Here is a 22,245-nt window from a genome sequence, read left to right on the forward strand (position 1 = left end):
TATATATATATATATATACATGTTTGTTTAAATAGCGAATCCGTGCGGAGTGTTGGAATGCGTTCCAAATCGCGGTGTACAGGAAAACTGCAAAATGATCGAGCTTGGAACGAGAATCTACCGTACCTATCGAAGTTACCGTTTTTATCCAACTGACAAATGTTGGAGAAAGCTAGAAAAGGTTGGTTATTGTTAGTTTCTCGCAAAGATAGGCGAGTATTTGCATCGTATGAATGTACGAGAGGCGATTACCCTCTAGTTATCGATTAAAATTGATTAACGAGATCGACAAACGGTACGAGAAAATGATAAAGGGTAGTAGTGTTGCGTTAGTTTATCCCGTTGGCACTTGGCAGACGGTCTTTCTAGCCGTAATAGGTTTGACAGATGGCGTTGGTACCGCATTGTCGGCGATTCTCGCGCGGGCGGCAACTAAGAACGATCGAAAGACTCGGAGGGCAGTCTGTCCCGAGACTTCCGAGCCATTTACGATTTCGTTGGATCGTCGACGCGACGTCGATGATCAACGCCGAAACGATCCGACGTGAATTTTAAGAATCGTTTCGCATCGACGTATGAACGCGAAAAGAAAAGAAAAGAAAAGAAAAGAAAAGAAAAGGAGAGAGAACGTATCATCGAACGTAGTTACGTTTGAACGGAGCGTGAGAAGGTCACGATGCGGCTCCGTGTCACTACCGTGATTCGCGTAATTTCGTTTAGTTTGTTGTATTGGCTCGGACCTACGGGAACCGAAGTAGACGCATCGTCGAACGGAGATTCCTTTTGCCAAGCATTCGCGGCTATCGTTCTGGAACCAAGTAAAACTAGCAGATTTAAGAACGGAAGTTTGATGTACGAGGAGCTGGTGTACCCCGTCGGATCTTATCGAGAGGTCGGGAACGAGACTTACGGATGTCCGTGTAATTTACGCACATGCCTGAAAAAGTGTTGTCGACGCAACGAGATGTTAGGAGTCGGTGATCGACCGAATTGCACGCGACTACCGAACGAACAGCTCGGCCGCGATCTCGTCCTCGAACGATCCCAACTCGCCCCCGAGATCGAACGAGTCTCCGTTATCGTCAACTACACGGGCTGTCCCGGGAATCTCTCGAGGTATATGCTCGAGCCGGAAAAGTTTGAGGAGGACAAGTTTGTAGTCGAGCGAAACGGGTCGCTTCAAACTTCGTCGATGATGTTTCCGACGGGGAGTTACTGTCTCGACTGGAAAGAGTCCGTCGACAAGATCGCCGCCCTCGTTTGCTTGTCGACCGAAGTTTTACCCAATTCCGTTCCTCCGAACGAGAAAACCTATTACAAATTCGGCCTTATAGTGTCCATTCCATTTTTGCTCGCTACATTTTTGGTGTACGCGATTATTCCGGAGCTCAGGAATCTCTACGGAAAGACTCTGATGTGTTACGTTGCTTCTCTTCTCGTCGCGTACACTTTCCTCGAATTGGCCTCCTTGTTTTACATCGCGTACGGACTCTGCTCCGCGATAGGTAAGCACAACCAGGCCGCGCACGATCTCTCTCTTTTATCAACGTTTGCTCCCTTGCCATCGTCGCTTGCTTTCTTTGCTTCTCTTTTCGCTATTTTTCCCGTTTACCGCATCTCTTGTCATTCTTACACACGATTTTAGATTCGATGTAGTTTGAAATAATGGGTTGCGGCGGTCACAATGGCCGTCTCCTCCTGTCTCGCTGGAGACAACCCGACTCAATTTCGTACGTATTCAAAGGAATACTTGAAAATTGACACGTTTCGGACTAGAATAACCCGTTGAAATGAAATGTACTCTTAAAACCGAAGACCGGTAGTGTCTCGTAGAGAAAAAAGAAACTATCTTGAAAATTTGATTAAATTTCGAAGCAAAAGTGGCCGATATATATACGCGCGTCGACTTGATAGTTTGTAGACCTTTTAGCCTTGTACCGACGTTTGTAGGAAGTCGCTGTTTATTTATCGGTTTTACAGCATAAAATCGCGAGGAAATGGTCTTATCGGCTTGCGATTCGAGCCTTCGATGTTCTCCTTCTTACGTCCCTCGGTCTCTCGGTACGCGGCGCGCCAATCCCACCATGTGTACACACGGTAGATAACGAAACGAATGAAAGACCGTTGAAACGATGTTGCCCCTTTCTGGAAACACGTGTCGTCGTTTCGAATCATTTGGCTGTGATTCGTGGACTAAACATCGTTGTAGCCGTGCAATGACGAATCGACGATCCTGAGAGTTTAAATTTTAAAACGATGCGCGTTCGCGCGCTGCGACTCGCACGACTCTTTCCGTTCAACACGGTTTAAATTGAACGAAACGATATCGTACAGATACGATAAAGTACGCGAATATGTTCTCTGACAGGCGAACGATTTATATCTTAGCCTATTGATGTAATAGTTGACAGAAGAGTTTATGCTCGGTGTACCCGTCGCGTTCTAGGATAACAGATGATAAAGATTAGATAATTTAATGTCGAAGGGCTATAGAAAGCGAGCGTATGTCAGCCGCAACTGGATGTGTAAGTGTTGCCAATCATCCGACCATTTCCGTGTAACGCGATAATGAGCGCGGTCGCAAGAAATCCGGATGACCGACGGCGACGATAAACAGTTAGTTTTCGAGAACCCACCCACCCAGACGTTCGGTACGGTCCGATATGGATTACGATCACGATCACAATTGGTTAACGATCCTTGTCATCTGGCTGTTATCGACGCGATCGGTATTCGCGACGAGCGTTGTGTTGTCTAGCACCGAATGTTTGTGCAATCAAGAAAACATCACTAGAGTAGAGCCAGAGTGTTTGGTGAAGGATGCCAACAACAGCAAACCGAGCAGAGACTTTGACGGGTTTGACGACTTTGGTAGCTCGGACGAGGCAAAGAATAAGAGGACGAACGTGTCTCGGATCCCGTTTCCTCTTTGCGAACCGCTCGCGTTTCGCGCGTGTTGCAACAATCACGAGGAAACAAACGTCACCTTCCATTTGCCGAGTATTTACGATTCCGTTAGCTTGGAGTTGCTCGTCGAGGATCTAACGCGAGAACGGTTTCGTTTTTTCCTTTCGAATCCTCGTAGAGACAAGTACTTACTCGAGCCGAACAACAACATCGAAGATCATTTCATGTATCTTAACAACGGCTCGATCTACCAGGATAATATCGGAATTATTCGCGAGCAGACCGATTTTTGTTTCCGTTTAGAGGATAACGACACGTTCAGCGTGCTAGTTTCTTTCGACATAAGCGAAGGCGACGGAAACGTGTTGGTCTCGTATCCCGTGGGAATGATCGTTTCGATACCGTTCCTGCTCGCTACTTTGATCGTCTACACGCTGATACCCGAACTGCACAACATACACGGACGCACCCTGCGCGGATACGTTGGTTCCCTCATGGTCGCGTATACAACGCTCGCTATCTTACAGATCTCACCGCAGGAACATATCTCGGACAAGTTCTGCGTGTTGCTCGGTACTCGTTGCACGTTATTTTTCACCAGAACTCCTATACGGATAGTCGAAAGAAAGCATATTTACCAGCGATTTCGTATCGTAGCGATCCATGATACACGATATATCTACAGCTACGTACTTGGACGTGCGTAACAGTTGCCGGAACGAAATCGACACCGAGCACAAGCATGCCGTGCAAGCGTAAACGGTCAAATCGTTCCCGAAATCGATCGTTTCTTCTCTCGTACGATTTCTCTGCTTTTTATCGACTCGGTGCACGCCTATTCGCTTGTTAACGCGCGAGCATGTCCGCGACTCGCAAGGTAAACCGTTGGTAATTTTAATCGGACTTTGTTTCAGCCTTGGTCATCCACTTCTCGTTCCTGGCGAGCTTTTTCTGGCTGAACGTTATGTGCTTCGATATTTGGTGGACGTTTAGGTAAGCGAGTCGAAAGTTTTGTCTACGCGCCGCCCGTTGCTTTGCGATTTTTCGTTTCGTCTCGACGCGCGACGTATCGAAGCCTTGCATCGGTATCCAGACGCGGAAGCGGTAAAACATCCGCCTGCAAATTCATTTATTCGCCGACGACCTATCCTTGAAAAATGTTTTCTCGGTCGCGTATGACGAACGCGTTCAAAACGTTCCTCGTTAATCTTCCGTTGAAAGAAGAGAAATTTGATAGTTGGTCAAACACCGGGGGAAAATTAATCGCGATAGAACGCAAATTAATATCCGGTTCGTGACGGCACGTGTACAGAGAACCATGCAAACATTCTTAAATGAATTTCGATCGTGTCCGCGAAACAAACGGCTCTCCCACGGCGCTATTTATCGCGTGTAAGCCCCACGTTAATGTCTCTTGTCTCGACCCGTGTCGGATGACGCCGACGCCTTTAATTCGCTCCGATTAATTGATACTCGCGGGAATCGATAGAATTTATTGACACAGGACCAACGGCCAACGCAATCTAGATTCTGTACACAGTACAAGTATTTACTTCGATTGCAGAGATCCTCCATCTGAATTCTGTTCAAAGAATCAACATTTTTCTACCATTCGTTGCGTGTTAAATGAAAATTCCTCGCGACGCCGACGCCGACGTTTCGACGCGCGTAATTTCATCTACGGAATGAAATTTCGATAGCCAAACGAATAAATATTTATGCCACGACGAGTATACGTATACATACGCGTACGGGTTCTTCTTATTCGTAATCTATTATTATTCGAATCAAATTTTGCCCATATCTGTTTCTTTACTTTAGCCAGCCGTTATAAAAGTTTCAGATCTACTCGAGTATCTATAGAACGCCAGGTGTACAGCAAACAAATCGTGACGTATCGTCCAAACAAATCTCGAATGCCGAGGATCGGGCTTTTCTTCGGTGCTGATTCCGTCGACGGTACCGACGCCGACGCCGACGCCGACGCCGACGCCGACGCCGACGCCGACGCCGCTTAGATACGAGTATTCTCGCGTTACCTTTCAACGCCCGGAAATCCTTATTATTGCATTCGTTTACTTTTCCTAGAAAGATTTTCGAACGTTTATCACGGGTCGCTTTTGTGGAAAATTCAGGGAAAACGAAACGAATTTTGTATAGGTACTCGCGCAACATTTTTGACTCGTACCTATAGTTTATAAACGCTTTCAAGGCACAGGAATGTTCGATCTGGTTCTTTAGGAATAACTGTGCGTCACTGAAAACCGCAAACGTCGCGACGCGAAGCAACTGTCTGTCGTACTCCTTTTTCCAATATGAATCATTCGAAGCATAGTCGGTCAGTTTTAAACTCGATTTCGATCGTTTCGCAAAAAGTACGTTTACGCAAATACGCACTCGCTCGTACGTATGAAAACCCTCCAACATGTTAATACGCTTCCTTTATTAGACGCTGATGACACGAGACACGCGGGAACGGTCACACCCTCGACCAAGTCGAACTCGTATCTACTTACGTGTTTATATTTATACGAGTAGGAAAGAAGGGCTTGGCGAAACGAACGCACGCTTAACGGCCGTTAACGATCATGATCGTAGATTATGCCACCCAACGTAAACGCTTTATTAATTTAGGCTGACATTCTCACGCGATCCCGTAAACCGTAAACCGTAAACCGTAAACCATTGTCGCATTCGTGGAACGCTTAAAAATACTCGCAAACCTGGCTGTAGCGTGCAAACTTCAACTTTGACTCCAACTTTGAAATTTTAGATACGAATAGTACATAGTTGAAATTAAAATGCTTACAAGGTACGGAATCGTTTGGGCTTTCTCGCAGACCGTAATAATATTAATTTTCACTTTTCAGAGGTTTCCGATCGCTTCAAGGTAGCGCAAAGCAAAGGGAACGGAAAAAGTTTATGATATATTCGATCTACGCTTGGGGTTGCGCATCCATTCTTACAGGAATCAGCATACTCATGCATTTTCTTCCCGATATCCCAAAGCATTTCGTTCGACCGGAATTCGGCGAAGAGAGTTGCTGGTTTGCAAGTAAGTGCTGATTTACTTTAAATTTATTCAATTATTATGGTGTGCGAATCGTTAGAACCAGCAGTCTCGGGATCATTAAACCCGCGTCCTGTATTTACGTCTATGATTAAACGTAGCTTAATCTTCTTATAGAGGAAACGGCAAAAGCGATATACTTTTACGGACCTATGGGCGTTACAATCCTCTGCAACATATGTCTTTTCGTCTCGACGGCATTGAAGATTGTGCGACACAAAAAAGACACGGCGCGACATTTCAAAGACGCGGACAGCAAGCGCCACGACGATCACAAACAATGGTACGTGCTTTTATCCTTTTATTCGTTCATTTACAGTCTGTAGCGTTAAACATTTTTTCTTTGCGCCTTTGTTAAACTCGAACAAGCCCCTATTTTGAAAGACGTTGATCCAGTGGTTCGAAACACGGCTCGCGATATGCGATACGCGATACGCGAATACTACACTTATTGTGACGGCAAAATTATTTTTGGATCCTCTTATAGAACGAGCGAAACCAACATTTTTCCCATGCTTTGATTTGTTTTCGTAATGACGAGTTCTCCTCTAAAGTAGCAAATACACATCCGGGGCTACAGTCTCGCGCGCATAGTCGCACGCACGGTTGCTTGCGTTCCACGTTCCACTCGACAGAGGTATCGCCTCTACCAATCTACTCTATATGTATACGATATTTACATATTTTACAAAATAACCACAATTTTCTTTAGTATAATTTATACATTTTCTTGTCCAGGTTCAATTTGTACTTGAAGCTGTTCATCGTAATGGGCATCAATTGGTCAATGGAAATAATATCTTGGCTGTGCAACAATTCACCGGAATACATTTGGTATCTTACCGATATAACGAATACCTTGCAAGGTGTAATCATCTTCTTCATCTTCGTTTGGAAGGATAAAGTGAAGCAGCATCTTCTGAAAAGACTCTGCTGCAGGGACGACAATATACTTTCCAGAAACTCGACTCGAAGCGCGTATCATAGTTCGACTACTCGTTCGACCTATCCTTTTTCGAGCGAGTCTGCGCGAACCGTTAAATGAACGTTCACGGTAACACCACGGTTTGTCCACTCGCAATCGGCACAAGTATCTAGTCGTCGAGAATGGCTATCGTTGGAGTGTTTCGAGTCGCGAGTATTCTTTTATTTCAATTTTAAGGAAAAGCTTGGGCTAAAGTTTGCGCTATACGTTCTCAAATGACCTGTGACCGCGCCACTTGGAGTGTAACGCGATGTTAATTAGCCGTGAAGCTTCTATAATTCTACTCTTCTTCTTCTTCTTCTTCTTCTTCTTTTTCGTGTTTATAACGTAATATAGAAAATTTGAATCAATGCACCAAAAAGCTTACCAAACTTGTTTATTGTACGCCAAGAAAATAACAAATGTATGTTGCGTAATGTATTTTACGAGATTAAATGTGTGAAAATTTGTACATTTTCTTAATGTGTACACGCGTATGTGTATAAATTATGTATTTTTTATTCTAAATTGATATTAAAGTATAGTACAAATTTGAATTGGTTTAATACTAGTCAACTTATAAACTAAACGTTACAAACATTACTGGATACGCATATTTCTCAAAGGTAAAAAAAAAGAAACGCGTTAGCGAGAATGCATCACGACTCGTTTAGCTAGTCAACTTTTTAATAAACTGTTCAATCTTTCACGATACTTTATGTTAACCGTGCGCGATCGATTCGTGTATATACAATTAAAAGCGCTTGATATCTGAACAAAAGTTTCATCTTTAATTAAACGTTGTCGGTTATGCCACAATGAACTTTGGAAAAAAAGTACAGATTTAACGATATTTTATCGTTTTACTTTCCTTTGCTCATCTTGTTTAAGCGTATACATCCTCTCGATCGGCTCCGACACCATCGCCGTCCTCCAAACTAGAAAAGTTTAAAAAGTGGGCCGGTCGATGAATTTCGTGATAAAATTCTTTTGGATTTGCCAATTGTAGTTCGTATTTCATGTTCGGGTCGTGTCTCACACCTACAATAATCAATAATCAATAATAAAAAAGGTTTAGTTTGGTAAAGAGCAGAGACATGCATCGATAAATAAGTATCAGTATTAAAAGAGTCTTACCCATAAAGTTATAATTCCAAGATCCTTGGCTCGGTACCATAAAGAAGCCGAGGAAGCGATCGGACAATAACATTTGCACCTTTTCGTAATGGCTAGGTAGGTAACCTTTAGGATTGTTTCCTTTATCGGTGTTTTGTTTTCCCCATTCAAAGCCACTCGGCGTTAATTTGTAGGCTGTCAGGGAACAAGATCCGGGAGTAAAACTACAGGTGATGACGATGGTCTTTTCGCCATCCCAGATCGGATTCTCTGCCATTACCCGAGCGTGCGTCGATATATCCTGAGGCGATAATTGCGGTAACTCGTTAGGTTGAGTGTGAATCCAGCCGAGAGGTTCCATTTCTTTGAGATACTGATGATTCGGAAGCGTGTTTGGCAAGTGAACCGTTTGATGCGTGCCCCATTGCGGAGCCATAACTATACATCTGATTTCTTTAACTTGGGGATTGTCCGGTGGACTGATGCCGTACAAGTATCCCGCGATTTGAGCGCGTAAATCGGAAATGGTAACAAATTTCTTGAGGACGTTCTTTGGTAATATGTAAGTGTAACCGGTCTCTTTGATGTCATCGGACGACACGTAAATATGGTTCGTCCTGAGATGCAAGTTCGTAGCTGAAATCGCCCTCACCCGCCATTCGGTCTTTGAACTGAACGTCTGCGTCTCGTAATTAGAAGTTGTCGCCGTAATGATTTCATCGCCGTGTTTGTTTACCGTTCTCGTAGTGGTCGCTGTAAGCTGCGATTGTTCCTTTGTCTGCTTCTCGATTTCGGCGATTTGTTGACGTTGAGCGGACGGCGCACTAATTTCCATACCCAGTATAATATCTCGAATCTCGGATTGAGTCAACGACGCAACGTTTACGTTATTCTTTTTCCCGTAATCGGCCAATATAAGATCTTTTAGCTGTACTTCGACTTTAATCCATTCGTCGTCCGTTAAAGAAGGCCATATATGATGAGGTTCCGTTATGGTTGTCTTGTCGGGCTTTAAAACAACCTTTGTTCTTTCGGTATTTACGTGTAACGCGCGAAGAATAAGAATCAAACGCGAGAACGCGGTATAGGAGGAAATGGTCTTCAACCAGTCGTCGTACAAATTGAACAAGACCATTTGGGGTTCGGTTGCTTTCAAAATTAAGTCGCCGAATTTCTCGACTTTCAAGCAAGCTTGAAACGGTAGCTGAAGCTCCGATCCCTTGATCACGATGTTGGGAAAGTCGAGTAAATGAACTTCCAAAGGATCCAACATTCCTTTTCTGGTTACGATTATTTGCTTAGGTTGCTCTTCGACCGGTAAAGATCGGATCAGCGCAGCCACTTCTTCGGCGGTTTTCCATTTCGCCAGCTGGCCCAAACGCTTCTGGCCGGCCCAAACCGATGTATGGATGATTTTTAAGAACAGCTGACCGGTTCGAGGATTGAAAATAAAGATGGCTCCGTTAATGGGTTTTGTCGTTAAATTCCCTTCGAACGTTTTATGAATGGTAACGCGATAAACGTTGGTATCGTCGACGAACCAGATGATTTGATTGGAAAACAGTTCTCCGTAATTCTGCGAAGATAGATACGGTTCGGTAGGTTCGGAGGAATAAAGTTGCAACGCTTTTCTGATACGTTCTCGCAACACGTACAACGCCGGATTCGCCTTCATTATTTTTGCCATCGCTTGCTGTATCAGAGGCTTGCATCCAGGGAACCAATTACCGTACGCACTGTGCAAATTGTATGCCAAATCAATGGCGATCAGCAATCCGGTTGGCGACGGATAGATAGACATATTGTCCGTGGTGTAATCCAAGAATTTCGCTCTAGCGTATCTTTCGATATCGTGAGAATCGTAATCTCCCCATCGAAGTTGCACGTCTATCCAATATTTTTGCGTGGTAGTGTTATCCATAAGATCTTTGGAATCAGCGAGCAAAGACGGCCTAGAAACGTTCCATTTGTAGGCAGAGAAGAGGAGAATATCGGCGCAAGACGAATTCATTTTGTACGATTTCCTCGGATGTATCGTCTCCTTTTGAACAGTCTCGATTTCTAGCGCGTCCAACTCTTGATCGAATACTTGACAAAGATCCATCACGATCGACTCGTGTACCTTTTGCCACAAATGCGCACGGAAAATTTGAATCAGGGAAATCTTTAGGGTTGGAATTTTACCGTGCATAAAGATTCCCGTCAAATCCAGTTGAACCTGGAAACCAACGTACACGTTTGCTCGGTTGATGGTCGGCGACCACCATAGGGTGAATCGCCGATTCGGAATTTGATTCAACCCCGACCTTTGAGCATTAGTTAATTTTTTATACTTCATAGATTCTTCGAAACCGGATGCTTTCTCCCAGAAAAGACCTTCCCAAGTTGGAAAGTAGGTTCCTTTGAAAAGCGTATGCTCCAATATACCCTCGACGCCGCCCAGAGCCTGAATCATATCTGTTCTATAATTGTTCAGATTCCACAATTTACCATCGTGCCGTTGATGCGTCCACCAGAATGGATTTTGCTTCAACACCTGATACTGCTTGAATTCTGTACGTATCCTCCAACCCTTGTCGTAAGCGAGCGTGTGCCTGTCCTTTTGGAACAGCGTGTTTATGCGAGGAATACCACGATCCCAACTATCTTCGAGATCTTCTAAAGTGAGCCGACGGTTTTGCGCGTTAGCTTCTTGACGCTTCAACGCGTATTCCGCCCATACTCGTTGCGAATCGATAAATTCCGATTCCCACGGTTGAATGTACCGATACAAATTTGGAATCAATTGATCCTCGTCGTGGCTCATGCCGGAACGGAAGTGAGTGATACCGACGTCGGTTTGTTTCGACCACCTCAAGTCCGACTGAGGTATCAGCACGTGGCCCATGGAGAGCATTCCAAGTCCGCCCAGTTCTTTCGGCGTGTAAAATACCACTGGTGGAAATCGCGAAGGCATCTTCGAGTTGAGCCCGATCTTGATACGCGTTTGAATTTTATTTTCACACTTTACCAACAAGTCCAACAGTTCTTGCGTGTTTACCACTGCTTCGCGGAAATATGTCATCAGTCCGATCAATGCCGTGTTCCATTTGTTTACGATCTTTGTGAATGTCGTGGACCCGGATGCCATCAGAATTTGCCTAACTCTGTTGTGGAATCGTTGCAAACTTTCATCGTCGACTCTCAAGAAACACTGAGCCGTTCTTTCCTTTGTTATTTCGTTTTGCAAGTTCCACACGCCGTCTCTATGCGTGAATTCCTCGTGAGTGGTTCTGCATTTCGGTAAGATTCGACACTCGAATCCGCTCATGTTGAACAGCAGATTCGGATTGTCTTTGCTGTACACGCTGACAAAACTATTCTCCCATTGTATGGTGGTCGTCGAACGGGGTAAACGGTTTTTTATGTCCCAAAATACTGCGCGACCTAGATTAACGTCGTGCTTCATAAGTCGCATTCGAGCGTCGCGTGGCCAACATTTCTTGTTATTGTAACCGACGATATTCTCGTTGTTGGGGTCCGGATGCTCCGTCAAGTATCTTTGAATCAAATCTCTCGCCTCGTCGGCAGAAAATCTCAAAAACAAATGTATTCTGTCAACGTATCTGCAATACAACCTGATGGGATGGGCCGTTTCGGAAGCCACATCTTGGAAAGTCAAAAAATCGTTTGGCATTTGAGGAGGACCAGCCATTTCGCTGGCTCTTTGTAGCCCGAGGACAAGCAAATCTAACACGAGACCGTAATATTGCGCTATGAACGACGCGAATTGTAATCCACGAATTATTCCGTAACTGTTTGTGTGGTTCATATCCTTGTAATTTATAACGACGTTATTCTTTGCGGTCATATAATCGGCTATATTATGATCGACGATCAATCTGAGAAGCCTGTTCAGCAATGTCAGATCGATCTTTTCGTAGAGTTTCTCAAACTTTGATTCCAACAACACGTTACATTCTCCCTCGCTGACATCCCAAACGTCTTGCAAATTATTTATACCTTGACACCATTTGTAAACTAACAAAGGCGGCGGTTCTGTATCCGAGGGTTTCACCCACGGCGGGAACAATCTTCGTTTGTCCGCTTCGTACCACAGGTATTGATCCAAATAAGCATCGGTGATTTTCTCGAGCGGTTCGACGTCGTAAACGGGAATCAGGTGACTGTACAGGTCCATGAATTCGATTCCCACCTCTTTGAATGCTCGCTGGGTCAGAAGGTGTCGTTTGATTCTGGACAATGCTTCGTGCGGATTATCGTACGCCTGTTCTATCAAACCGAGTTCTTCGCGTTGACTTTGATTCAATCGAGACTTGACGCTGTACGCTTCCTTCAAACGTTCCAACGCTAATATCAACAGCTTGGTGTCGTGTTTGTAAGAGAGCGGTGGAAACGGTATAGGAGCGAATCTTCTCGATTCTAACCAGTGTACGGTTGTCGTGTATATCGCTACCGCTTCCTCCGGCGAAATATACGGGCCATCCTTCAAGTAGTTGTGCTGACGCTCCTGCTCCGCTTTAAGATAGAGTCGCGTCAGCCGTCCAAGATTTTTCTTACAAACGGTCTTATCCACGGTCGCTCCGCGCCTTATACGTTCTCGATTGTAATGCGCCGTGTTCGTCCACCAATCGGCCTTCATTTTCACGTACCGCAGGATCATATTTTCGATGGGAATCGGTAATCCTGGCACCTTCCACGGAATATTAGCCTTCCAACATCTCCATGCCTCGCTAAGGTGCTGAAGTATCGTACGAGCTTTATTTTGCTTTATTCCCTCCGGCATCATATCCACGATATCGTGCATCACCGACGCTCTCAATTCAAGGTCGAAATGGGACTCGACGCGTTGCTTCGTTACGGTTTTAGCCACTCCCTTTGAGTGTCGACCTTCGAATTGTCTGGATAGCAAATTTCCCAACCACCTTTCCAGCAGCGGCGTAATTCCTCTCATAAAAAACAGCCATACCCTCCAACCGGGTGCCCAAAATCCACAACCAGGACCTTTACCGACAGGACCCGTATTGAAACGATAGTAAATCAAATGTTTCAAGTCTTTGCACATTCTGATTTGCCTCATCAATTTATATTTGTATCGATACATTCCGGTCAGTTGACCGACGTGCGCAAAAATGTATTGCAATCCATCCGCGAGTTGAAACGCGTCAACGTTATTTAACCGATATTGCACGTGAGAATCGATGATCAATTTTGTTAAACGAAGAATTTCGCGACACAAATGGAAAGCATTTCCGAATCGAGATTTCTTTCTCTCTTTGGTGGTAAGAGTTTTCACCGGTTTCAGATTGAAATTGTAATCTAAATGAAGATAGTTCAAGTTCTTTCTATGAATAAGTAAATTCAACATATTGTATCCCTGTCGGCAAACTTGAAGTCCAGCTTCCACCCAATCTATAGTAGTGGTTTGGAAGAACTTTGTCGACTTGAACGATCGGAACAAGTAACGTTTCTTCTGTGGTTTCGGAGGCCTGTGCTTCAAAGCGTTCAAAACAAAATACTTTAGTAGCTTTTGATAGCTGACCCGAACCTTAACAGGCTGACCTGGCGGACAATGTTCTCTGTACCAAGACTTCACCAAAGGTATGTCGATAGCTCTTCTAGTTCTGCCGGAACGGGTATTGAACGGTCTTGGTGCCCATAGCAAAGCTATACCATTTGCCGTGTTATCGGTGTACAAAGGAGTTTCTTGAAGGAACGGTTGCACTTCTTCGGGGAGGATAAAGTCTTCGTCATCTTCGATTTGAGGTTCCACGGTCTAAACAACAGACACAATGGAACCAACTTTCATACAACAATCGGATAAATATACTCGACGATCTAACCTACGTATCTATATCCGAACGAACGTTTACCTTCAACGAATTCCTATGAGAGATGGGATTGATCAGAGGATCGAAATAAAATGCAGGTAAATCGGGATCTTCGGTTTTTATGTAAACCACGTTTGGCGCGTGATACCTGTAAACACGTGACACCACGGAAATCCATTGAAATATAGTAATTAGAAATTACCCTATACTATACCATGTATAGCATGCTTTCATTCTTTCGTTCGTTTCAATCAAAATGTAGGTGATTTCAGCAGTTGCCTTCTACACTTTACGAAGGATACGAATAACAATCACCGCCTTTACATATACATATATCTTTTCTCTACCACGCTGCTAGTAAGACTATCGATACGCCAACAATGAACTCTTAGTCTCAAAACTAGTGTGGACAAGGTGTATATTTAAATAAACGCGTTTCATCGCTTTAAACTACTTACCATGATAGATGAACGAAATGTGGCATATTGTTGTACAGATAAGGAAACGCGATGCGATACTCTGTTCTTATAGGTTGTCTAATTATTATTTTATTTATATCGTTAAACTCGTTCCAATCTTCGTCGGCTGCATTCGAATCCTTCACCAGTGGTTCAAACTTTGGACCTCCGGGTATAGCCATATTCAATGCTTTAGCGGTAAAGAAAGACTTTGGATCGAAAAGATAAAAAAAGTTTTGATCCACCAAATCTGTTAGTAATTGGTTAGCCAAACGGTACAAAGTTGCCATTTGCGGTAGAGTCAAGTTCCATCTCCGGTAAGTGGATCCATTTACATGCCTGTAATATATTATTAGCAATTCAGAGAAGCTTTCGTTAAGTGAAATCTTTTTTTTTTTTAATTTCCCCAAGATTATTCAGGCTAGCGTTTTGTCCAGCTAATAGCAACCCAAACAGTGCTCATCTCGGACAAGACTGTCGAGTTACTACAGCCATCAACTCACATATCAGTTGATTTCAGGACCCCTACGCGTTTCATCACGAAATATTATTATACGATATCGCGAACAACACCCTGAAAAATAATCAACTTACTTAGTACCGACGAGTGGCTTGTGTTCGTAAAACCAGGATGCCACAGATTCGTCTTCCTCGGAATCGAGTTCGATCTGAATAGCTTCCAAAGGTTCCACGTCTAAAACGTTATCCGCGTAATCTAACGGAGGCTCCTCGTCGTCGAATGGTGGAAATCTCATTCTTTTGAAGTGTCTACGATCTCTTTTTTCTCTTCGCATCATAATCCACATTGTACTATATACAAACATAAGCAAAAACATATAGAAAATCCTGCTACCTACTACTTGCGACTTACTTAAGCGCTCTACAAAAGTAACCGATAACAAAATGCGAAACATTTTTCTTCTCTTACCCCCACTGAGCGATATATACAGGTTCGATAACCCATGGAATTTCATTTACAAATGTAATCGCACCTGTAATATGGTACAAAACTTTTACATCTCGAATTTGTTCCCAAGGCATAGGCATATTTTCCAACAGTTTCATTACCGCATGGGGCATATATTTCAGAGCTCTGTAAAAAAATTAAGAATGCTATAGACCTCTTTTGGATTTTCATTTCCTTTAAATTAACGATACACGATAACTCGAATATGCACATTTACTTACCCCAAATAAACACGTTTATCGTGTCTGTACTTGCGACTGCTCATATCGCCGTGATCTCTGATAATTTTTCGAATATGTTCCGGCGGCATATCTTCTTTCTGAGCATCCACGAAACCAAATTTTCTTTTCTCCGCGAATCTTTTTGATTGGAGTTGTTGCCATTTTTGGGCTACGACAACAAACATTTGAATGAAATAAATATACAAAAGGATGGATTCCAACTTTCGAATTCTTCAATTACCTTTCTCTTGAAGTTTATCCTCTGACAAAACTTCTGGTTGTTTGGGCATTTGCGGCAACGGCGGTCCTGCTATAGCTTGCATATGAGCATGGTGCGCCGCTTGCGCGTGCGCAGCTGCTTGAGCATGAGCTTGAGCCGCTGCTAATTGAGCATGAGCCTGCTGTTGGGCCATCATGGTGGCCCATGGGTTCGGACCCAGCAAATACGGTGGAATCGACATTTTTGTCAGAAAATTTTAAACTGAAACCGCGTAAACCGATATTTATTTATAATATGAAATATATATTATTTAATAAAAAGTATCTGACAAAATGTTTATATTAAATACAGAAAATTTTACAAATTTTTCAAGGTAAACAACAATATTAGAATAATATAATGGTTTTCATTTAAGGTTCTGGTAATGAAAATAACCAAAGCATACAAATGCAAAGTGTCCTAAATAAAACGTTATTCGTTTGCCAGCATAATTGAAATTTTCCTCAAAATATTAAACCAATGGATTAAAGTAATCGATAAGTTATTAATTTGAAAACGTATTCAAAACAGAAACGTATACCGCTACATCGTGTACAGAGTTAAACCAGAAACACGAATTTACTACACATGAACAGGCACAAGGGACAGCCAACGACTTTTATTCCGGTCCACAAAAAATTTCAATGATTATCATAATACAATAGTTTGGAGTATCTTACCTTAACTTTACGTGGAACTAAACATAACCACTACGTTAACGAACTTGAACGAATCGTAACGTTAAGGGTTACATTTAAAGGTAATGGTGAGTGTAAGTGAGATTGAAACGACGCTAAACACATTGCATGCGAAGCTCACCGTATTGCAACCGTATCGGCATCCATCTCACGCTCTCACGCTCACCTCGCAGATCCCAGACACGAGACATCACAGATCGTCGTCAATCCACTTGGATCGTGAAAACACGAAGCCCTCTAGCGACAACGACTCCAGTCTTTAGCCTAACCGAAATGACGCCATCGGTGAGAAAACGCCAAAGTTTGTTGCGATGGAAATCGTTGACACTGACTGTTCCCACTAGATGGTACGACTAACTGACTAAACATTCGATAATTATTGCTAAATTAAATAATTATTCATAAAAATGTTAAATTTCACGTATAAACCAGTCAAGACAATATCGTAGCGTTAGAAACCAAGGAATCGTATTGGTTATGTATTTATGAGAGATATAAAATAATAACATATCGATTGTGGCATCTAGCAGTAATGGTGGCAACTATTTTCACTAGAAAGTTGAGCGTTCTCTCACCGATGGGGCGCCACTCGCTCACTGAGCGACTTAGCGAGCGGTGGCCTTTTTCGATGAACTCACTGTCCCACGAACACTAGTTATTCCCCAAATGTCCAATTCTAATTTTATAGGGATTCCGGTCTGTTCAAGGTGATGACTATTGGCCAAATTGTCTCGAAAGCAACTTCAGTTTACAACAATTTAAATTTCAAAGATTGTATTGCCTTCAACGGTTTGTGATGAATGTTTGACTGTGAATTAATTGACTTTGCTATGGTTTTTAATAAGAGAGATTTAACGAAGGCATTTTCACCAAATAAAGTTAAAAAATTCGCGAAAACACGAGCTTGTGCGAATGGAACGAATCCGAGTACGAGTGGAAGCACAGTTTCATCCGTGCAAACAGAAACTGGTTCGCAAACGAGTATTAAGGTAATAGTAAGGATTCGGCCACAAAATCAACGCGAGATCCAGGGCAATTGCAAAGCTGCTGTAAAAACTGTCGATGATAAAATGCTAATTTTCGATCCAAAAGAAGAGGATAATCCCTTTTTTTATCATGGCGTTGCTCAGAAAGGTCGAGACTTGCTTAAGAAACAAAATAAGGAGCTACAGTTCATCTTTGACAAGGTCTTCGATATGACGTCCAGTAACAGTGACCTGTTCGAAGGTAGCACCAAAGATTTGATCACCAACCTTTTGGATGGTTACAATTGTTCTGTATTCGCGTACGGTGCAACCGGTGCTGGAAAGACTCATACGATGCTTGGCAGTACCGAAGATCCCGGTATTACGTATCGGACAGTTGCTGAATTATTCTTACAAATAGAGAAGCAAGGGGAACATCGTGAATTTAATTTGGGTGTAACGTACTTGGAAGTTTATAATGAAAATGTACAAGATCTTCTCCATAAATCTGGACCTTTACATTTGAGGGACGACGGCAGATGCGGAGTAATCGTGGCTGGTCTTAAAATAATAACTATCAACAGCGCCGAAGAATTGTTGACACTTTTAGCAAAGGGTAATAGAAATCGTACACAGCATCCCACCGATGCAAACGAGGAAAGTAGCAGAAGTCACGCTGTCTTTCAGGTTTATATTAACATTACGAACAAATTAGATGGACAAATGCGACAAGTAAAATTATCTATGATCGATTTAGCAGGATCCGAAAGAGCATCCGCCACGGGGTGTAAAGGTGCAAGATTCAAAGAAGGTGCAAATATTAACAAGTCTTTACTGGCTCTTGGAAATTGTATCAATAATTTGGCCGACGGTGCAAAACATATAACGTATAGAGATTCCAAATTGACGCGACTATTGAAAGATTCGTTAGGTGGAAATTGTCGAACGGTTATGATTGCAAATATAGCGCCTACTAGTTTAAGTTACGAAGATACCTACAACACCTTAAGATATGCGAACAGAGCAAAGAAAATTAAGTCCAATATAAAGAAAAACATTATGTCTTGCGAAATGCATGTAACAGCATATATAAAAATGGTGGAAGAACAAAAGAAGGAGATAAACTACCTGAAACAAAAGTTATCGGCAGTGGAAAATGGGTCACCACGTATATTATCGTCTATTGGAAGTATTAAGATCGATGACGAGAAAAACAAATACAGGTCAACAGTTAAGAACGCATTGATCGATCTACTGCAAAAAAAGAAGGTTCTGAATGAAAAGATTCTCTCTTTGGAAAGCGCTTACAAAATATTGTGCTTTAGAATTCAATACAAAAAAGCAGCAGACGAAAGATTACACAATTTGACAACAGCTGTAAACGTCTTAACTTCCGAAGAACAAAACGCTAGCGGTAAATCGCGTATTAATAAATCTATGCATTACTTTGAACGACAACGAGATTCTTTGAAAGTACAAATGGAGGCAGTATGGGAAGAATTGTGTTCGATAGAAACAGAATTACAGAAACTGAGCGCAGAAATAAAGTCGAAGAAACTTGAAAACCTAGATGATTTAATCGCGTTAAGATCATCCGAAATAGAACAGACTAGATTGCAGCAGCAGTATGAACACGCAAAGAAAGTGAGCAATCTTCAGCAATGCGAAATGCAGTCGCATTATTCGATTATTAAAGTGATGAGCGCAACTCTGCAAAATTATTATAACATGATGAGCGGCTACGGGACAATGACGGACACAATGAAAGAAGAATTTAAACAATTAATTAAATTATTGGAAGGAGTAAGAAACATTAAATGGTCGGACATGGAAACGATCAACGACCAAGAACACTTCTACAATTTGACCTGTTTAAGCGTATCCCATTTGATAGAACCGCTCAAGAGCAACGTACCGTTATATTCATTGTGTTCTTCGGCTAACGAGAATCAAAATAATTGTAACAATGATGGTTTAAATGCAACATTTAACGCATCGGAGAATATTCCCGAAACGCATAATTCAACTATTACATTGTTAGGAGATTCAAACATGAATATCGACAAAGGTACAGAATACGGGGAAAATAATGAAGAACGTAACGATGTAATTTGTATGCCTCAAAAGACCAAAAAGCGAGTTCTGTCCGACAAGAATTGCATAAATTTGGCGAAAACGCCTATAAAACAACCAAGAAAGATATCCCCGACGTACAAGATTTCGCTGGTTAGGACGGGAATGAAGGCAAAGGAAAATATTCATGTCCAAAAGCCACATATAGGAATGAGTGCAAAAAGTATCGAGATATTGAATAAATTAAAAGTAGATAAAGTTAAAAAGAATAACGTTGATATGAATACGACAGATGGAGTACTAAAACTGGTAAGAGAGAAAGAAAGGCGTGGATTGATGACCACGCATCCGTATCAAAAGTCAAATGTAAAAAAGAAGTAAGTATGCAATTGAAAAAAGTATAGAAATTAATATGTATATCTGTTTATGTTAGATGTGTTTATATCGCAAAATAAAGAACGATAACAGTAGACCGATTATATGGAACTGTAAAATTCTTTCAAGGAAGAAAATATTTCTGTGACATTGTAAAACGTATTGTCCTTCAAACGTTGACGTAGTTAAAATCCCGAGATTTATTTTTCTTCTTCGGATGATCGAATATCGCTTATTTTTTCAGAATTGTTCCAACCCCGTCTTCGTCTGGAGTACCATAGTAGCGTAATAAAAATAAAATATTTAGATATAAGTTTATTTATATATATATGCGAATAAAATGTGCAGAGAACTGATTAAATATTATATTTACAATTACATGAAGTGTAAGATGTTTTAATATAAGCTGACATTACTATTTTTTTATATCATAAAGCGTATTTTATAAATTATATTTTTATTCATATAATCGCAATAATTGTAACATGTTGGATACAGCTATCATAGTTTAAAAAGAAAACAAAACTACTTTATCATCAGGTGGTTAGTGTCAATCTTGGACTGTATTATAGTTACATGTATACACGATACTATACAGAACACTGAACACAGTGGAGAATGAAATTGGAGAGGAACGTGGAGGAACGTGGAGGAACGTGGAGGAACGCACGGAACTGAGCCGAGCAATTATTTACGATACAGGGGTTGATTTGAGGTTACCGTCGAGATCGATACATTAATTCAACTATTAAAATGATAACGTTAATACGACATTACGAAGCCGTTATTCAAGCAACTTCAAAAATCACGAAAAATTCATCATTTTATATATCGACAAATATTAGTAATACCGAAGGTAATTTTCATTAAACTCCTACATTAGATTCTTCTTCTATAAATTCATCTTTCTACTTATGAATATAATATTATTTTTATTTTCATTCGTAGAATTTCGAGTATTGGAATTAGTACCAAACAGTAGTAGAAATGTTAAAAGAATCAAACGACAACCTATAGCTGTTAAATCCACACCCAGAGCCGACAGAATGCCAACCGATCAAAATTGGCAAGCGATCTGGCCTACCGCGCGTACATTTCATCCCGATACAGTACCTCTGCCACTGCGACAAGGGTATAAACATAATAAAAATCCACATCCAAATAAACATGCAAATACAGAACTCATGAAAATTCCAAACTTTTTACATCTTACACCTCCTGCAGTTAAAGCACACTGCGAAGCAATAAAAAAATTCTGTACTAAATGGCCAATAGGTTTAGAAACAGATGAAGCATGCGAAAAACACTTTCCTATCGAAATAATCACTTCGGACTATTGTTATTCTTCTCCTACGATAAGGGAACCCCTTGCTAGGATAGTAAATTTAAGAGTAAGATTATCGTCCTTACACTTGGACGCCCATGCTAAAGACAAACTGCTTAGATTAGTGGGCGACAGATATAATCCCAAAACAGGAATAATAACGATAACCGCCGACAAATGTCCAACTAAGAAACAGAATTTGGATTACGTGAATTATCTTCTCACAGCTTTGTTTCACGTATCTTGGGTAAGTTTGTATCGTATTTTTTGTATATTCTTTATAAACGAAATGAAATAATACATCGACATTTGTATAACAATGCTACGTATCATTTTAGCGCGTCGAACCATGGGAAGCTGAAAAATCTGAAGTAGATATGGAATACTACGATTGGGATAAAAACAAGAGTCGAGACAGTTTAGTGTCTATGTACAGCTGGCCAAATCCCTCGATCGATTGTAATTACAACGATATACCGCATGGAACAGAATACAAGTCCGCGGTTTCAGATCTAATTAACAACGGAGAAGATCATTTTTCGATCAACAAGTATAAACAAGCTGTTAAAAATGTGTTAAATCTCAGTTTCAACGAGAATGTAAATTAAATACATACATCAGATATTATAAGTTTTCAGTGTTATACGTATAAAAATACATGCAAGGAATTTACCAGAATTTCTTAAAATTACTTTTTACTCGATTAAAAGTAATAATGGGGCTAATTATCGGATGAACTAACTACCGCGGTATCGCAGATGAAGAGGAAGTTGTCCTACTCGTCGTATTTTTATATTTTCGGGATGTTTTCCTTGGTTGTTTTACAGGTGTTTTTATCAAATTGATTAGATTACCGTGTTGTTTGTTACTTTAGTATAGATTACCATCATTATTTATTATACATTAAAATGTCAGTTTTAATATTATAAATTTTGAAAAAGTAGAAAATCCGTGATGCAAGTATCGCGTACGGCATAGAAAAGAACGTAAGTTTTTATTTCGAGCGATGACGTTTTC

At 41.5% G+C, this 22,245-nt stretch overlaps 4 protein-coding genes across 6 annotated transcripts; 3 read left to right on the forward strand and 1 right to left on the reverse strand.

Annotated features, from left to right (window-relative positions):
• The first annotated feature begins 205 nt into the window (after positions 1-205).
• Positions 206-7,498, forward strand: LOC128894852 (G-protein coupled receptor Mth2-like). Its single transcript, XM_054156863.1, has 7 exons — positions 206-1,505; positions 2,512-2,525; positions 2,622-3,480; positions 3,822-3,900; positions 5,778-5,962; positions 6,095-6,260; positions 6,716-7,498. Exons 1-7 carry the CDS (start codon positions 677-679, stop codon positions 7,020-7,022), a joined length of 2,439 nt encoding a protein of 812 aa, XP_054012838.1. The 5' UTR covers positions 206-676; the 3' UTR covers positions 7,023-7,498.
• On the reverse strand, positions 7,326-16,658 carry LOC128894879 (pre-mRNA-processing-splicing factor 8). Of its 3 annotated transcripts, XM_054156921.1 has the most exons (10): positions 16,611-16,637; positions 16,474-16,515; positions 15,776-16,015; positions 15,535-15,703; positions 15,275-15,439; positions 14,941-15,156; positions 14,347-14,685; positions 13,931-14,036; positions 8,079-13,833; positions 7,326-7,982 (listed from the first exon to the last, which is right to left on the reverse strand). In XM_054156921.1, exons 3-10 carry the CDS (start codon positions 15,993-15,995, stop codon positions 7,828-7,830), a joined length of 7,125 nt encoding a protein of 2,374 aa, XP_054012896.1. In that variant the 5' UTR covers positions 15,996-16,015; positions 16,474-16,515; positions 16,611-16,637; the 3' UTR covers positions 7,326-7,827. The 3 variants fall into 3 exon arrangements, with proteins under 3 accessions (XP_054012896.1, XP_054012897.1, XP_054012895.1); XM_054156922.1 differs by lacking the exon at positions 16,474-16,515 and having other exon boundaries at positions 16,613-16,658; XM_054156920.1 differs by having other exon boundaries at positions 16,474-16,652.
• Positions 16,659-17,233: 575 nt separating this feature from the next.
• On the forward strand, positions 17,234-20,282 carry LOC128894882 (kinesin-like protein KIF18A). The gene is made up of 2 exons (XM_054156925.1): positions 17,234-19,906; positions 20,149-20,282. Exons 1-2 carry the CDS (start codon positions 17,292-17,294, stop codon positions 20,183-20,185), a joined length of 2,652 nt encoding a protein of 883 aa, XP_054012900.1. The 5' UTR covers positions 17,234-17,291; the 3' UTR covers positions 20,186-20,282.
• A 141-nt stretch (positions 20,283-20,423) lies between these two features.
• On the forward strand, positions 20,424-21,906 carry LOC128894919 (28S ribosomal protein S35, mitochondrial). Its single transcript, XM_054157014.1, has 3 exons — positions 20,424-20,760; positions 20,853-21,475; positions 21,567-21,906. Exons 1-3 carry the CDS (start codon positions 20,658-20,660, stop codon positions 21,834-21,836), a joined length of 996 nt encoding a protein of 331 aa, XP_054012989.1. The 5' UTR covers positions 20,424-20,657; the 3' UTR covers positions 21,837-21,906.
• The last annotated feature ends 339 nt before the right edge of the window (positions 21,907-22,245 follow it).

Source organism: Hylaeus anthracinus, unplaced genomic scaffold, assembly GCF_026225885.1.
Source record: "Hylaeus anthracinus isolate JK02 unplaced genomic scaffold, UHH_iyHylAnth1.0_haploid 4, whole genome shotgun sequence".
NCBI classification, from domain to species: Eukaryota; Metazoa; Arthropoda; class Insecta; order Hymenoptera; family Colletidae; genus Hylaeus; species Hylaeus anthracinus.

What these genes read in the sequence shown, in the direction of transcription:
- LOC128894852 (XM_054156863.1), top strand. Translation starts at nt 677, where the DNA reads ATGCGGCTCCGTGTCACTACCGTGATTCGCGTAATTTCGTTTAGTTTG. An exon ending in CAAGTTCTGCGTGTTGCTCG is followed by an intron (nt 3,481 to 3,821) that starts GTACTCGTTGCA and finishes ACTTTGTTTCAG; the next exon opens with CCTTGGTCATCCACTTCTCG. An exon ending in GATATTTGGTGGACGTTTAG is followed by an intron (nt 3,901 to 5,777) that starts GTAAGCGAGTCG and finishes TTCACTTTTCAG; the next exon opens with AGGTTTCCGATCGCTTCAAG.
- LOC128894879 (XM_054156922.1), bottom strand. Translation starts at nt 15,995, where the DNA reads ATGTCGATTCCACCGTATTTGCTGGGTCCGAACCCATGGGCCACCATG. An exon ending in GGATAAACTTCAAGAGAAAG is followed by an intron (nt 15,704 to 15,775) that starts GTAATTGAAGAA and finishes TTGTTGTCGTAG; the next exon opens with CCCAAAAATGGCAACAACTC. An exon ending in CTCATAGGAATTCGTTGAAG is followed by an intron (nt 13,834 to 13,930) that starts GTAAACGTTCGT and finishes TCTGTTGTTTAG; the next exon opens with ACCGTGGAACCTCAAATCGA.
- LOC128894882 (XM_054156925.1), top strand. Translation starts at nt 17,292, where the DNA reads ATGTTTGACTGTGAATTAATTGACTTTGCTATGGTTTTTAATAAGAGA. An exon ending in AAGTCAAATGTAAAAAAGAA is followed by an intron (nt 19,907 to 20,148) that starts GTAAGTATGCAA and finishes TTATTTTTTCAG; the next exon opens with AATTGTTCCAACCCCGTCTT.
- LOC128894919 (XM_054157014.1), top strand. Translation starts at nt 20,658, where the DNA reads ATGATAACGTTAATACGACATTACGAAGCCGTTATTCAAGCAACTTCA. An exon ending in AAATATTAGTAATACCGAAG is followed by an intron (nt 20,761 to 20,852) that starts GTAATTTTCATT and finishes TTTCATTCGTAG; the next exon opens with AATTTCGAGTATTGGAATTA. An exon ending in CTTTGTTTCACGTATCTTGG is followed by an intron (nt 21,476 to 21,566) that starts GTAAGTTTGTAT and finishes GTATCATTTTAG; the next exon opens with CGCGTCGAACCATGGGAAGC.